Source organism: Colossoma macropomum, unplaced genomic scaffold, assembly GCF_904425465.1.
Source record: "Colossoma macropomum unplaced genomic scaffold, Colossoma_macropomum, whole genome shotgun sequence".
In the NCBI taxonomy this organism is placed as follows: domain Eukaryota; kingdom Metazoa; phylum Chordata; class Actinopteri; order Characiformes; family Serrasalmidae; genus Colossoma; species Colossoma macropomum.
In genome coordinates, this window is record NW_023494798.1 from 564054 (window position 1) to 580000 (window position 15947).

General features: G+C 39.6%; 1 protein-coding gene across 2 annotated transcripts in view; it reads left to right on the top strand.

Annotated features, from left to right (window-relative positions):
• LOC118818061 (protein unc-13 homolog C-like) overlaps positions 1 to 15947 on the top strand; it is a 284943-nt gene that overhangs the window by 61045 nt on the left and 207951 nt on the right. The window contains exons 6-8 of one of the 2 annotated variants that reach the window (XM_036585171.1): positions 910 to 1129; positions 6477 to 6704; positions 13623 to 13764. In XM_036585171.1, coding sequence (XP_036441064.1) covers positions 910 to 1129; positions 6477 to 6704; positions 13623 to 13764 — 590 coding nt within the window. Of the gene's footprint in view, positions 1 to 909; positions 1130 to 6476; positions 6705 to 13622; positions 13765 to 15947 lie in introns of those variants that run through there. The other variant, XR_005008060.1, reaches the window with a different exon arrangement.

A 15947-nucleotide genomic window follows, 5' to 3' on the forward strand; every position in this document is an offset into this window, starting at 1 on the left:
TATAAAGTTGCCATTCCAAGTCCATTATTTTCCAAGTCCGATTTAATAAGCATATCATATATTACCTTATTCTACAATATCTCCTACGTATATATATTTCCAAAGTCTAATAATGTCAGGTTGTGTAACCATCCATCCACATTTGCAAAAAAAATAAACTGTTAAAAAGAGTAGTTTCGTAATATAAAATTCTAAATAAAATATTTGTCATGTTTTGACGTTTGAAAGTTTTGGAAAATTACAGACTGATGCACAGTTTGTGTTAGCCATCCTCTAGCCCTTTATCAGTGGTCAGTTTCTGACCCCAGAGTCGCTATTGGATTTTTGTTTGGTGGTCCACTCTCAATCTAGCAAATAAAATCTGGACCACAGCAGTCCTGAAGTCATATATTGATCACTGATTAACCACCTCCTTGTTTCTACGCTCATTGTCCATTTTATCAGCTCCACTTACTATATAGGTGCACTTTGTAGTTCTACAGTTACAGACTGTAGTCCATCTGTTTCTCTGATACTTTGTTAGCCCCCTTTTACCCTGTGGTGTTTAAAAACTCCAGCAGCACTGCTGTGTCTGATCCACTCAGACCAGCACAACACACACTAACACACCACCACCACGTCAGTGTTACTGCAGTGCTGAGAATGATCCACCACCCAAACAGTACCTGCTCTGTGAGGGTCCATGGGGGTCCTGACCACTGAAGAACAGGGTAAAAGGGGGCTAACAAAGTATCAGAGAAACAGATGTTATGCCTGATTGGTGTATTTGCACATACATCAGTTCCTCACTATGTAAATACATATTTTATATGACAAATTGTATGAATTATTAAACTATTTGTCAGTAAGGTGTTTAGCCATCTTCCCTGTCCCTCACTTTTTCTTCCTCTTTCCTTCTGTCCGCTGTAGAAACTGCAGGTCTTAAGGAAGACACTACAGGCTTTGATCTATCCCATCTCTTCCACTACACCCCATAATTTTGAAGTCTGGACGGCGACGGCCCCAACATACTGCCACGAGTGTGAGGGGCTGCTGTGGGGCATCGCACGGCAGGGAATGCGCTGCACAGAGTGTGGGGTCAAATGTCACGAGAAGTGCCAGGACCTGCTGAACGCAGACTGCCTCCAGCGTAAGTTTGGTTATTTCACATTCAGCTGGCATTTAGGTCCAAAGTGTCGTACAGTAGAATACAGGGGCCGTACATTTTGTACATTTAATTACAAACGCCTCTCCTGTAGCTCCATCTCACTGGTGTGCAGTTACAGCCTGTAGTTCATCTGTTGATGCACAGTTTGTTTTAATCATCTTCCAGTCCTTTATCAGTGGTGCTTTTCTGACCACAATGCTGCTCTTGGCTGGATATTTTTGGGTAGTGGTCCACTGTCAGCCTAGTAAATTATATCTGGACAACAGAATTTCTGTGGTCAGAAACTAACCAATGAGGAATAAAAACAAGGGTGAACTAGAGTTACAGTCTGTAACAGTAAGATAGTTAGCTTACAAAGTCATCAATGAAAGTGGAAATAATCAAAGTTGCCAGTGAGTGGAAGTAGAGGGTAGGTGTTTCTAATAAAGTGGCCAACGATTGGAAGTAGAAGGTAGGTGTTTCTCATAAAGTGGCCAGTGAGTGAAAGTATGAGGTTGGTGTTTCTGATAAAGTGACCAGCGTGTGGAAGTAGAAGGTAGATGTTTCTGATAAAGTGCCCAGTTAGTGGAGGCACAAGGAAGGTGTTTCCAATGAAGTGGCCAGGTAAGTGGAAGTACAAGGTAGGTGTTTCCAATAAAGTAGACGCTGAAGGGAAGTACAAGGTAGGTGTTTCCAATAAAGAGGCTATATTATGGTTTGCTGTCCTCACCTTCTGCTGTAGTGATAACTTGACACTAGAAACAGCATGTCTAATGCGCTTCACTTTCCTGTGCCAAGGAAATGAGTGCTGTCAGAAGCCATTAACATCCATCCTTGTCACAATTCTAACTGCACATGGCGTAAACCTTTAAAAAAATGCCCCTCCTCTCTCATCTCAAAACAAAAAGATGCACAAATCAGCAGGACTTTCTGCCGTTAGATCTGAACTGATGATGGAGGAGTTGGTTTAGTCATCACTGCTTGTCAGAAAGGAAACATCAAAAAAAATTAATCTTGTTTACTCTTCTAGATTTTCTCTGGGCCACAAGTCCAAGAGCACAAATGTGTCGTTCTCGATCAGTCAGGATAAGTGGCAGGTCGTGGAGAAGCAGTTTGTTACTCCAGTCCGTGTGCTGAGTGGCCGTGTGTTGGCATGGTTTGACCATTAAAGTGAAAGTGTTGATCTGGGGCCAGGCCCTCCCCCACAGATCAAAAACCCTCGCAGAGGGCTTTTATGAAAAGAGCTGCAGGTTTAAAAGCTTGACATATGCAGCAGAATTTACCAGGGCACATATCTCTTCACATTACTTACCAGGAGTGTAAATGTCTGCTAGAAACTTTTGGTATTAACTATTAACCTTTAGAGATTTATGAGTTTTGTAGTTTTGCTATACTATTTAATTTTAAACATAATTACATTATTAATTTCATAGTTGATTACATAACAAATTGAATTTTACATTCAATTCCCATTCTGTATTGACTCATTCAAGTCTGCTTAGTTGTTGTTGTTTCTTTTCCATTTGTGTCACTATCAAAAACTGTGGCAAAATGTGAACGGAAATGTATATAAACTTTGTAAACGGAAATGTATACACTTTGTACTATGTACTTTTAAACCCATATAAACCTTCTTTATGATGCGATACACTGCCCGCTCTTTCTGAAAACATGTCAGGATAAAAGCCTTTTGTTGTCGTGACATTTGAAGAAATCACTTACGAAAGTTTGACGTAAGTTTTGCAGTTCATTGAACGTCTTACAATTGTAAAGCTTTTACACATCAAAATATGCCAAACTAATTTACTTAGAATATCGTATTACTAATTACTTTTTTTGATAGTTTATTTAATTTGCAGATGTGGATGGATGGTTGCACAACCTGACATGATTAGACTTTGGGAGACATTGTGCTTCTTAAATTGTTTAATAGGAAAATATGCACAAAAATACATGTATGCCTGAATTGACAACTTCTTAGAAGTGGAAACATTTTCTATTTTTAATGGGAAACAAAAAGAGCAAAAAAGTTCTTTGCTTCCATTGTAAGTTCATATAAACAGTTATTATTCAAAGTAATTTTGGAGCAGTTCTGTTGGTGCAATCATCATGAAATTTCCATGCAGTGTCATCTACATCTACATCTGCAGAGCTCAAATTATGCAGAAAACTAAAAATTCCAAAAAAAAAAAAAATAAGCGACGATATTTGAATGAAGTACACTGTAAAAAAGATTCAGTGTTTTAACTTAAAAATGAACCTGGTTGCCTTAATATTTTGAATTCATTTAATTTCTAATAGTAAGTTAACAGAACAGTAATCTGTGTTTTACATTCCATGAACTAATTATTTGCAGCTCAGTGAACTCAAAATTTTAAGGCTTCCAAGTTTAAACACTGAATCATTTTTTACAGTGTAAATTCTAAATTTCTATTTTCGTTCCAGTGTAATTCCAGCTACTAACATTCAAGGTTTGTATTTCCTGGGTGAACGTGTTTCTGGTTAAAGCTGTGTAGTACTAGTAGTGCTGTGAGAGTTATGTGTTATGGTCTGTAATCACGCTGTTGTGAGTGTGACATGTATTATTGCCTATTGTGAAGCTCCCTTTTGAAGTGACCCTCACAAATATGGCCGCCTGCCAGTGCAGCAAATGGGTCTTTATTCAGCGAGATTTATAGAATGAGCCATCAAAATAAATCATCATAGCCAAAGAGAGAGTGTGTGTGTGTGTGTGTGTGTGTATATGTGTGTGATTGAGCGAGCGAGAGAGACTGTACTCATGTGTGAGAGTGAGAATGTGTGTGTGTGTGTGTGAGTCAGAGTGCAAGATAAACTGTCTATGGATGTGTGTGTAAGTGTTTGTATGACTCAGAGGAAAACTGTATAGAAGCGTAAGTGTGTGTGTGTCTCAGTGCGTCAGGTGGATCAGCAAAAAGAGCTTAATATGTAACACACATCACGTTCAGGTTGCAAAACAGTAATATGAGTGAAATTCCTAATAGCAAGATGCTTAGACTGTACATAATGAGATACACTGTCAGAAAAACGGTCCTCCAACGTCCACCAACGTAACATTACTGTAAATTACTGACTGCTAGTTTAATAATTACTTACCAGTATTACTTTCAATTACATTCACAGTAAAATATCAACTGTATCACTGGACCACAGTAATGAGCTGTATTAAAATACAGTAATATCCTGTATTTTTACGTAACAACTGTAAAATTAATGCAATTTACTGTAACATAAGGAAAAAACTATTTTTAATTTTAGGCCTGGCCTGGTAAAATGAAAAGGGCTGGTAAAATTTAAAGTATTTATTTTTTATTTTTTAACCAGGCCTTTAATTGTTTTTTTTTTTGGAAATTAATACAATGTAAAAGATAAATCAAATCAAAACCAGTATAAATTAGCATATTTTTTCACCACATTCACTTTGCATAAAACAGTGGTCTCCAGCCCTCCTTCCTCCTGGAGCTCTACTTTCCTGTAGAGTTTGGTTCCAACCTGCATCTGACATACTCACCTAGCACTGGTGCATCTGATCCAGCCAATCAGGGCCTCTGAAGAAGTTAATTAGCTGGAGCAGATGTGGCACATTGTGGTTGGAAATAGACTCTGCGGGAAAGTAGATCTCACATTTTCACATACATGACAAAAAAACTAACATCTGGCATCAGTGTTCCAGCATTAACAGTAAAAAAAAATCATCGTAAAAGTTTAAAAGTCTTTAAAAGACCAAAACCTAAATTAAAATGGTTAAATTATTAATACTGTTTTAGCTCTCTGTTGCTGTCATATAATTGCTTGGAGTTAGAAGATGGCGAGTGCAGACGTCCACTAAATATCACTGTAACGTCTTGTGTTTAGCCCCTTATATGACCAGGGGCTACCGGCGGGCCCAAAGTTTTATTACACACTTCTATAACCTTAGAACAGCTCAGTGAGTTTGCAATAAAGTACCTGTCGTTACTGAATAAAAAAAAAGCCTTAGTGTGTAACAATCCTGGGATTTTTAGGGGCTGATCAGGAGAGTAAACTGGAATATTCTCTAGGTGAATGGGTATTTCTAAATGGTTATTTCTGTGTAATAAACAGATGCAGAATTAATAAGACTCTTATGTCTTCAGGTGTCTTAGTACCACGTTTTTACCCCATATAACTTACTAGACCACTACTTAGAAACTTTTCACGTTTAAATGAATCATTCATTTAATAAAATAATATGAAAACAGTTTCTGATGAATGCATGAGAATAGACACAAGTATTGGCATCGCTGACATTAATTTGCCTAAAAGTCACACATCTCAGGCCCTAATCTATAAATGATGAACTTCATATTTATCTGAAAAAAGCAGATCTACGCAGATCACTTTTAGGTTCGGTCGATGTAAAAGATTAACACGCCTGTTCATTTCAGTATTCAGAAAAATGCATATTCATATTTTTTGGAGTTAATCAGTTGATATAAAATCTTAAGAGGAAGGATTTATACTAGATCGCGGATTACACTCGGATCCAATTAACTGATCCAGAATTTAGATTATTTAGGATTTCATGATCTGTCTGTGTTTAATGCATACTTCGTATAAAAAAAAATCAGCAACATAATTCTTTTCTACAACCAACCAACATCTCTTTGAGACTTTTCCAGTTTACTTTCCTGCTTGACCATTACGGTGAAGTTTAGTTTGAAATTTAGTGACTTGCTGTCATTTTTGCCTTTTTACCCAGATTTACCCAGCGACTACATTCACTGTCTTGGAATGTTCTGTCATGTTACTCAAATAAATGACCTAGTACTTTGGAGTTTGTACCTCATACTTATCTGGTTAATTAGGGGCTTAAGGGACTGTAAAAGGAAATACTACCCTTTATAAAAGGTCAAACCACCTGCTATACAACATAATTAGCTGCAGATGAACTGATTGAGAAGTGATTTTCTTTATTTCACAGATTTTTGCAAAATATTTTTTTAATGCTCACGGCTTCGCTCAACATTAGAAATCTGATAATTGGCCACTTTACAAAGATACAATAGCAAAAAATGTAGAAAGAAAAAAATACAGTATAAACAGTTGTATATATACACTGCTTGTCCACCTCAGAATCCCCTCCTTTGTAGCTCCACCTTTAGCCATCCTCTAGTGCTTTATCAGTCAGTTTTTGACCACAGAGCAGCTCTTGTACACCTACAGAAGGTAGGTGGAGCTCAAAAAGTGGCCAGAGGAAGTACAAGGCACGGGTTTCTAATAAAGTGGATGGGGGGACAGAACCATTTTGTGATACAATTTCTCGCAGCCCCTTTGTTCATGCTCTCTGGTGGTCTCTCTCTCACCCCTGCAGGTGCAGTCGAGAAGAGCTCCAAGCATGGCGCAGAGGACAAGACCCAGAACATCATCATGGCCATGAAGGAGAGGATGAAGATCCGGGAAAAGAACCGTCCAGAGGTTTTCGAGGTCATCCAGGACATGTTTCAGCTCTCCAAGGAGGACTTTTCCACCCACCTGAAGAGCGCCAAGCAAGCCGTGCTGGAAGGAACGTCCAAATGGTCAGCCAAGATCGCCATCACCGGTCAGTGGCTGGGGAACCAGAGATGTTTTTTTTATTATTTTTAGCCTTTTTTTAACCTTTATTTATCCTTTATTTATCGAGAGCCAGCAGGAAGGCTGGGCCCGAGCTCCGAGCTCTCTCTCGCCCCCTCTCTCTCGCCCTTACTCTGTTCCCTCTCTGCTGTTTTGAGTACCATTGCTACGCCTCCTCATTACCGCCCTCCACTCGCAGCTCGTCCGCCCGGATCGAACGTGAGGCTATTTAACATGGCCTCACTGCAGGACCAGAGATGGCACCCAGGAGACGGGGCTCGGGACTCACACGCTGCCCCCCCCCCTCCTCACTTGCGGTGTTCCTCTCCCTGCCGTCCTCGCCAGGGTTTGTCCCCACTCGGGTGCTCAGGCCCCGCCTTCCTGCTGGCTTTTGCTGCCACCATCGGTGCCGGAGGAGGACGCGCATGCCACACTAACAAACACTAGGAGTCAGTAGTCACCAAAATAGCCAAAATCATTTTACCAAAACCTCTCTCAGCCCACTCAAACTACATCCAGGTCTTCACAAAAAACAATGGTTTATAGTTGCTCTGTTAGTCAGTTGGCTTCCTGCTGTCAAAGCAGGCGGTTTTTGGCCACATTGAGAGGCAAAACCCACCAGAATCTCTGGAGATAGTTAGAGGCCTTGGTACCACAAAGTGCCCCGCTCAATGGAAGTGGCCAGAAGTACACTTGGTCACAAGGCACTAGGTCAGCAACCTTGTTGTCTGCGTTGGAGTGGAACAGACACCCTTTTAAAAAAGTGCTACTCACTTTCTCCCACGAGAGTAACACAAGTAAACTGGGCTAAACCCCTTGTTGCAACATCCTTCAAACCACTCAATCAAACAAAAGGTTGATGAAATATAGATGTGCTTATGAGACCGTGGATGAATCTGAACCGACTTCCTGCTCCCTGTGGTAGTGCACTATATAGGGCATGAGACAATGGATTTTGGCAGAAGCAGGCCAGTAGCATTTTATTTGAAGGTCAACACTTAAAACATAATAAAAGCTATTAGAAACTCTTTCTTTACTGTAGACCAGCTGTCACTGCACAATATATCAGCCCCCTTCTGCCTTATTCATCATTGGTCAATTTCTGACCACAGGACTGCTGTTGTCCAGATTTTCTGTAGGTGGTGGTCCATTCTCAGCACAGCAGTGTCACTGACATGGTAGTGTGTGTGTTGCTGGTGTGAGTGTATCAGACACAGCGGTGTTGCTGAGATTTTTACACACAGTGTCATTGCTCTGTGTTCAGAAGCTAACAGCTGACCTCTGATGAAGGACTAGAACAGGGGTTGGCAACAAGTGGCTATGATGCCAGCTTCTCATTCAAATTTTCCCGTTCCACTTTAAATGGTGCAGCAGTTACATTCTGGCACCTCAGGGACCGTTTAAGGTGGAACGGGAAAATTCGGACAAGAAGCTGGCGAATGAGAATCTGACTTCAGCCTCGTAAAAAGGCTAACGTTAAGAGACATTTAACAAGAAACTGTTCTACGTTTGCGGAAAAGTTTCTTGCTGGAGATGCGAGAAAAGCAGCTATAGCTGAGCTAAAGCTTAAAGCAGAGCAAAGTAAGTCTTTCGTTTTTGTTTATATTATTTTTTAGCCTATAAAAGTACATTAACACATACTGAGACATATTTACAGCCAAGATGGAAAAACAGACATAAAATGTTGTGGGTCCCAAGGTGGTTTGATTTTTGTTGAAAGGACAAAATGGCTCTTTTTAACATTTGGGTAGTGACCCCTGGACTAGAGGTTGGCTAACACACACAGGGGACAGGGGAGGGGTTTCTAATAATAGGCAATTATGTGAGATTATTGATCATTTTTGGCTGACTGACAGCTCGTTCCACCAATTATTTCTGCAGTCCTAATATGAAAACCAACAGAGAGAAGTTGTCTTTGTGAGTCAGGGCAGATTCCCTCTTTGCTCTCTTTGTTTATTGCTTATTCAGTTCCAAGCAGAGCAGTTTGTTTTGCTGTTTTGTCTCATGGGGCATTGTCCAGACGCATCGGGCCGAGGCAGGACAACAATGTGTTTTCAGTGTTGAAAAGAAAGCAATTATCAGTGGACACACACACACTCTGCTGGGCAAAGCCTGTGTCACCAGCTCTGCATCAGCAACATTCTTTTCCCTTGACTTTGCTGCCCGGACGGTGGACACTGTGAATTATTGCCAAGCCTGCACTTCTGCAAAAGTGTCAATACGCAGGAGAGAAAGAAGGGGCGAGGGAGACAAAGTAGCATGCAGCTGGTTTAATTTGTCTCTCCTGCTGAATCGAATTCCCCCTCTTTTAGAATGCGTTCATGGACTCCTGATTTATTTATTATTCATTTGATAAACACCGGGGTGTATTGATCCTCTTTCACTTTGGCAACAGCACGTACTGATTTCATATTATATATGGAAGTTTTAGAGCCCAGAAACTCTGAAAGTTTTTTTTTTCCAGAAATGTCCAGAAACCACCTCAGCAACCCACCCCCGCCACTCCCCCAAACCCTTTTCTCTTCCTCTACATCTAATAGAAGCAAGCCAGTAACCGTTTAGTTAAATATCTACATCTAGAATAAATGAGTCATTAACTACATATATTATACACTCACTGCCCACTGTATGAGCTTTACTACTGTATAGGTGAACAGATACAGACTGTTGATGCAATCTAGCCCAGAGGATGACAACCCAGATGTTAAGAAGAGCCATTTTGTCCTTTCAACAAAAACCAAAACACCTTGGGAGCCACAACATTTTATGTCCATTTTACCATCTTGACTGTAAATATGTCTCAGTATGTGCTGATGTACGAGTATAGGCTAAAAATATAAACGAAAACGCAGAATTACTTTGCTCTGCTTTAAGCTTTAGCTCAGCTGTAGCCGCTTTTCTCTCATCTCCTGCAGGAAACACAGAAGTAGAACAGTTTCTTGTAAAATGTCTCTCAGTGTTCGACTTTTTACGAGGCTGAAGTCAGATTCTCGTTCACCAGCTTCTTGTACAAATTTTCACCTTAAATCGTGCCTGAGGTGCCAGAATGTAACTGCTGCACCATTTAAGGTGGAACGAGAAAATTCAAACACGAAGCTGCCTGTAATAGAAAACCAGCTGGAGTGATTATACATTCAAATAGTCTCTAAATTATCTGTGTTCTTCTTAAATCTTTCTCGTTGCCTTTTCGTTAGCTACTGTTGTCTGCGTTGCAATGGTTACCAGCAGTCTGTGCGCCAACCTTCAGGGTTAAAGGGTGAATTAGCAGTTCTACATTAACTCCAGTGTATAAGACCATTTATTGTTAAACTGTGTTGAACGATCAGCAGAGCTTTATTTTACTGCAAATGAGGATTATTTTATTTTTACCTACAAATCTAATTTTGCTATGGAGCCACAACAGGACAATAAAAGAGCCGCATGTTGCCGACCCCCGCTCTAGTGCTTCATCAGTGGTCATTTTCTGACCACAGAACTGTATACCAGCAAGAGAGTCAAGTCAAGTCAAATTTATTTGTATAGCGCTTTTTACAACTGATGTTGTCACAAAGCAGCTTCACAGAAATCCATTAAGGACATGGACATGAAATGTAAATCCTCCAGGTGAGCAAGGCAGGGGCGACAGTGGCAAGGAAAAACTCCCTCAGAGCTGAGGAAGAAACCTTGGGAGGAACCAAGGCTCACATGGGGGGACCCATCCTCCTCTGGTCAAACTACCTACAAAATTATTATACTACTAATATTAATAGTAGTAGTAGTAGTTAGGAGTCCATGAAAACTTGAGTGTTCAGAGAGGAGTTTCTAATAAAATTGACAGTGAACATGTTTAATAAGGACCAGCAGTGTGAGCTGCTTTGCTAACAACTGAAGTGTTAACTGTTGAGAAAGTTGGCAAAGACATCTTTCTCTACATGACATGCTTCACAATATATATATATATTTTTTTTGAGGTTTGATAAGTTTGAACAGACAGAGAAAAACAAACAGTGCTACAGTACATAAAAAAATACTATTAAAAACTATGAATACAGTGAAACTATGAATTTTGATTAAATGTTTCACACAATGCATTGTACTAATTCCAATCAAACAGCTCTCTTTGTAACACAATATGGAATTCAGTTTTCTTGAGCCACTGACAATATCCATTATATGCGTAGAAAAGCATATAGTAGCATAATTTATCACAATAATGAGATATATTGATATCATTATCTTGCCTACCTCTAGTTGATGATAGGAATAGTTTTTACCCAGTTTTTCACTTACCCCAGATGTAGTCAGTCAGCCAAGACATGATTGGATTCCACATTTTCATTAGTTTAGAACTGGAGCTTTGAGGCTAAAGTTGCTAACAAACACTAGAAGTCAATAGTCACCCAAATAGCTCAAATCATTTCTATAGAAGTGTGTCACCAAAACTTCACTCAAACCACTCAAACCACAGCTGGGTCTTCATTAAGGCTGTAAGTGTAACTTATGGTGAGCTATTTAAATTAGCAAAACCTCATCGCTATGAGTAGCCATTTCAGACAACACCAGGGCTGCTAATAACAGAGCAGGACTGATCTTGGATCAGATTCCTCTGTATTTAAGATGGTCATTGTTACAAATACTGATTCTAGATCATCATTTTGACTGTGGCTGTTCATTTTTATAGCTCACAGTAAGTCACACTGTGGTTTAAACCACATTGTTGGTTTCAGGCCTGGATGTGGTTTGAGCAGGTTGAAAGGCGTTTTGGTGAAGTATGTTTGCGATTTGGGCATTTTGGGCTGTTTGGATGACTATTGAGTTCTAGTGTAGTGAGGCCTTGCTGCTTCAGCTCTACTCTAAAGAGGCAAAATTTGAACTCCAAACTTGTCTCAACTACATATACACTCTCAAAAAAATGGTTTTTCAAGTGTTCCTTAGTAAAGAAAATGGCTCTACATAGAACCATAAACACTCAAAGAACCCTTTGCATGACTAAAGGGTTCATCGTGAACCATCATGAAATGGTTCTTCAGGTTGATAGAGAATGTGTTGTAGATGGTTTTGAAAAGGGTTCTATTTAGCAACCAAAATGATAGTTCTATTGTAACAATGTCAAGTTGTAACAATGGAAGAACCCATCTGGGAGCTATATAGAACACTTTTCAAAAAGATTCAGTATAGAACCATCTACAACACATTCTCCCTCAGTTTGAAGAACAATTTGATGATGCAGATAACCCTTTAATCATGCAAAGGGTTCTTTGAGTGTTTATAGTTTTAAATAGAACATTTTTTTTACTGAAGAACCCTTGAAGAACCATCTTGTGATGAATGTAGGGTCACTGTAAAGTTAAGTAAATGAAAGTTTTTGCCAAATCGCTCCATTAATTGTTGGTGATACGTTAATTGGTGTAATACACCCAGCATTATTAGTAATATGAAGCGCATTGATGCTCTATTTCTCCAAAATCAGCCTCCTCCACCCTGCCTGGTGACATTGCACCAATCTCTGTAGCTCTCCAAGCCCAAGGATATATGTACCCTGAATAATTCATCACCTCACTCATTCATTTTTAATCACCAAGTACTCTCAGTCCTTTTATGGTGCTGTGTGAAATACTACAATTGCATTGAGTGATGCTGATGAAGACTCGGCTTCTGCGCTCATCGATTGTTTCGTGTACTATTAACATACACACAGACACACACCCCCGTACTCTGAGAGCATTTTACGGCTTTTGTTTCTGATTGAAGGAGTAATGAAAGTAACCAAAAGCTGTTTGAAAGCCTGATGCCCCAGACGGAGTGGTGTGGTTTATCTTCCATTAGGTTCTGCTCCTCTAAATACACCTCCTGGGTCCCTCATGGGGTATATTCAATTCAATTTTATTTGTGCAGTGCTTCCAGATTTGCAGAAATACACATTCCAAATATACCAGAAGTGTACGCTGCATTCTTACATTGTTTATCTCATTAAACTCATTAAATGGTTTGTATGGGGGTCCGCACTTCAGTTCCCCACTCTATTAACTTCAGAACTCACACATGGTTTATAGTATATAATGAATTATTTATAGTAGTTACTGAATAATTCATAGTAGTTACTGAATAATTCATAGTATTATTATTGAATAATTTGTGATAGGTACTGAATAATTTATAGTAATTACTGCATAATTCCTAGTTGGAGGGCTTAATTATATCACTGAAACCAGCAGAGAAATTCTGTCCATAGCTCAGGTTTTAATCTATGCCACAGCACATTTTTCGTACCCAGTGAAATCCTTTTTATTTTTCCCAAATTCTGTATTTTTTCTTTTTTTGTATTTATGTATTTATTATACAAATTTCAAATGTTTTGCTTATTTCTACTCTATGAAAGTGTGTGCAAAAACTAGAACAATACAAACAATAGACAAATTTTGTGTTGAAACAACTGAAATAACATTTAGGACCAGTAAGAAATGCTATAAATGAAATGAGTGAATGCATTTATAGTTCACTGACTCACGTGTAGCAGGCTAAAGATTCTCCACAAGAGGGTGCTATTGGTTTTTGTGTGCATGAAAGACAGAAAACCAGCATGAACCCACACCAGCAGGATCTCACGAATGCACGTTTTCAGTTCGTTTCACTTTCATTTTAGGAGTATATGAAGTACAAGAATTGAAATAAGCCGTAAATAAGTGAATGCAGAGTAAATTCAGTGCTACAGCTGCAGCAGTACACCTGACTTGATAAGAAACACAATTCCAGCTAGACTGCAGAAACATTCCTGCAAAGAATAATGTTGACTAAAGTAGCTACAAATGTGAACATGTAGGTGGTATAGAGTGGTAAAAATCATAATTAAGAATTCCTAAAGGCTAAACCTAAAACTGCCTGTTTTCCTGTCTGAAGTAAACATTTCCCTCTCTTCTTCTTCCCATAGTTGTTTGCGCCCAAGGCCTACAGGCCAAGGACAAAACAGGCTCCAGTGACCCCTACGTCACTGTCCAAGTGGGCAAGACCAAACGGAGGACGAAAACCATCTTCGGCAACCTCAACCCTGTCTGGGATGAAAAGTTTTTCTTGTGAGTCACTTTTCTCTCTTTCATACGAGTGAGTGCTCCGTAAACACAATGGCGTCAGTGCACCGAGCGTATTTATCAAAGTGAACTGTTGGCTTGGATGCAGATGGTGAATAGAAATGAATTCAGGCATGTTTGATCTCAGCCTAAGGCTTTGGAGGGAGAAGAGGAAGTGCTGCTATAGGATCAGCTCGGTCTTGAAAATGAAAGCAGGTCCTGGATCAGCGCTCTGATTAAACTTTATAAGGGGAGAAAAAGATGTGAATGGACAGTGGGTCACAGTTTGGTAGGTTAAAAAAGGATGCTAACAGTGAAATAGCAAGTGTCAAGAAAAAGCTAGATGAGCTAAAACGGATTACGAAGGGTGTTTTCTTCTAAGGTAAGTTTGTAGACACTTGTTCATCTAGTGTTTCTTCTGAAATGAAACTGTGCAGTTTGTTGTTTTTCACCACTGAGCATCACCCTAGACTTTCTCCGATCAGGCGGTATCGGTATCCAATGTGCCTCGTTTTCTGTTGGATTTACATGCTTATCTGCAGCTATACCTGTGCAGGTGGATTTAACCCAGAGTCAAAGGATCCCTCTCGCATTATTAGCCTTAAGTGACGCTGTAAAGACACATAGTCAGAAGTAGCTTTGCAATAAATTGATACATATATAGTGTAGTGCGTAACACTGCTGCCCACCACATGGCAGACTGAAGTTCCCCAACTGGACAAGCTACACTATTGAGAGTCCTTGGGCAAGACCCCTAATGCTACACCTACGTTCCTCTGGATAAGAGTCTGCCAAATGCCGTAACTGAGAAGGGCCTCTTCTACCTTTTTCAAGTACCTCTGTCATGATTACCTGAGCATCTCACTGACGATCCATTCTGAGAAAATGGTGGCAGGTCCTTAAACTTTTTTAAATCTTCTGCTACTTCATGTCCATGTTGTACATAGCAAAATATAACAGAGTGTAGAATAGGTGCTTTTTGTTTTCTATCACTGTGTAAAAGATGCACAAGGCTTCTGTCAGTGTTGAATATACTGTGATTGTTTCAGAGCGAATGCTTGAACTCATTTGGATCGCATTTTGGATCGGTGAGCACTAATTGTGGTTTTGTTTAATAAATATGTGTTTGCTCGTTCATAAACATAGTTTATGACAGCCTGTGATGATGTTAGGACACCCTAACACATCACCTCTTACCTACATGAACATTAAGGTGACTTTTATTATGGCAGACATTTAATGGAATAAATCTAAGCTTCTCTAGTTACCTGAGGTCCAGGGGGATTCAGGTCAGGTGGGATCTCATTGCAAGGACCTATAAAATGAGAAAACACAATGTTAAATAAGACTAGCTTATCAGTACTGTGTATATATTGAATGTGCACTTGTATATATGAAGAGAAATGGCCATAGTGTGTACGTATGTAATAGACATACGTATTGTTCGTTTTCTTGTCACCACTAGATTTGGACAGTGGTATAACCCAGATCCATGTCGGAGGGGCTACCAATTTAAGAGGAAAAGGGGGACAATGGAGGAGTAGTTGCTTTGTGATTTGGGAAGGTCTGTGTGGCTTTGCAGTCTGAGATCTATTTGAGCAGAATTGCACTAGTTCTGTGTGGAGAAATGACTACTGAATGCTGACCTCCGGACCACTGACCCCATCAAACACCATCAAAAGTTGCAACCACGTTCATCACACAACCTAAATAGAAGTCTTCACATTTTAAACGAATGCATCACCAGCATTAAAAGCACATTATTGACTGCGAAAAGCAAATTAAACGGGAAAAGTGATGTTTTTCAATTAACCTTAAAGTGTTAATGACTCCATTTGTTTCCGTACACAGTGTTCTCATCTTCCTTTGTTTCACTCTCACCTCTTTTGAACCCAGGCCTGAAGATCTACAGCCTTCTGTTTACACTGATGCATAAACATAAACATTGTCATTACTCTGCAGCTTGAGTTCAAACAAACTTTCTCATCTCATTAAGTACGAACATAAGAATGATGGTGATGGTGTTGCTCGTTGGATAGAATTAGAACTGATAAATAGCAGCTCTCAAACTCCTGATAAAAGAACCCCTCTCTCCAGAAATAGTGCAGAAAGTTTGATTCCAATCCACACTTCTTCTTCCACTTCATCAGAGATGTTTCAGAGAGATTTATGCCTCGTTTAAACCATCT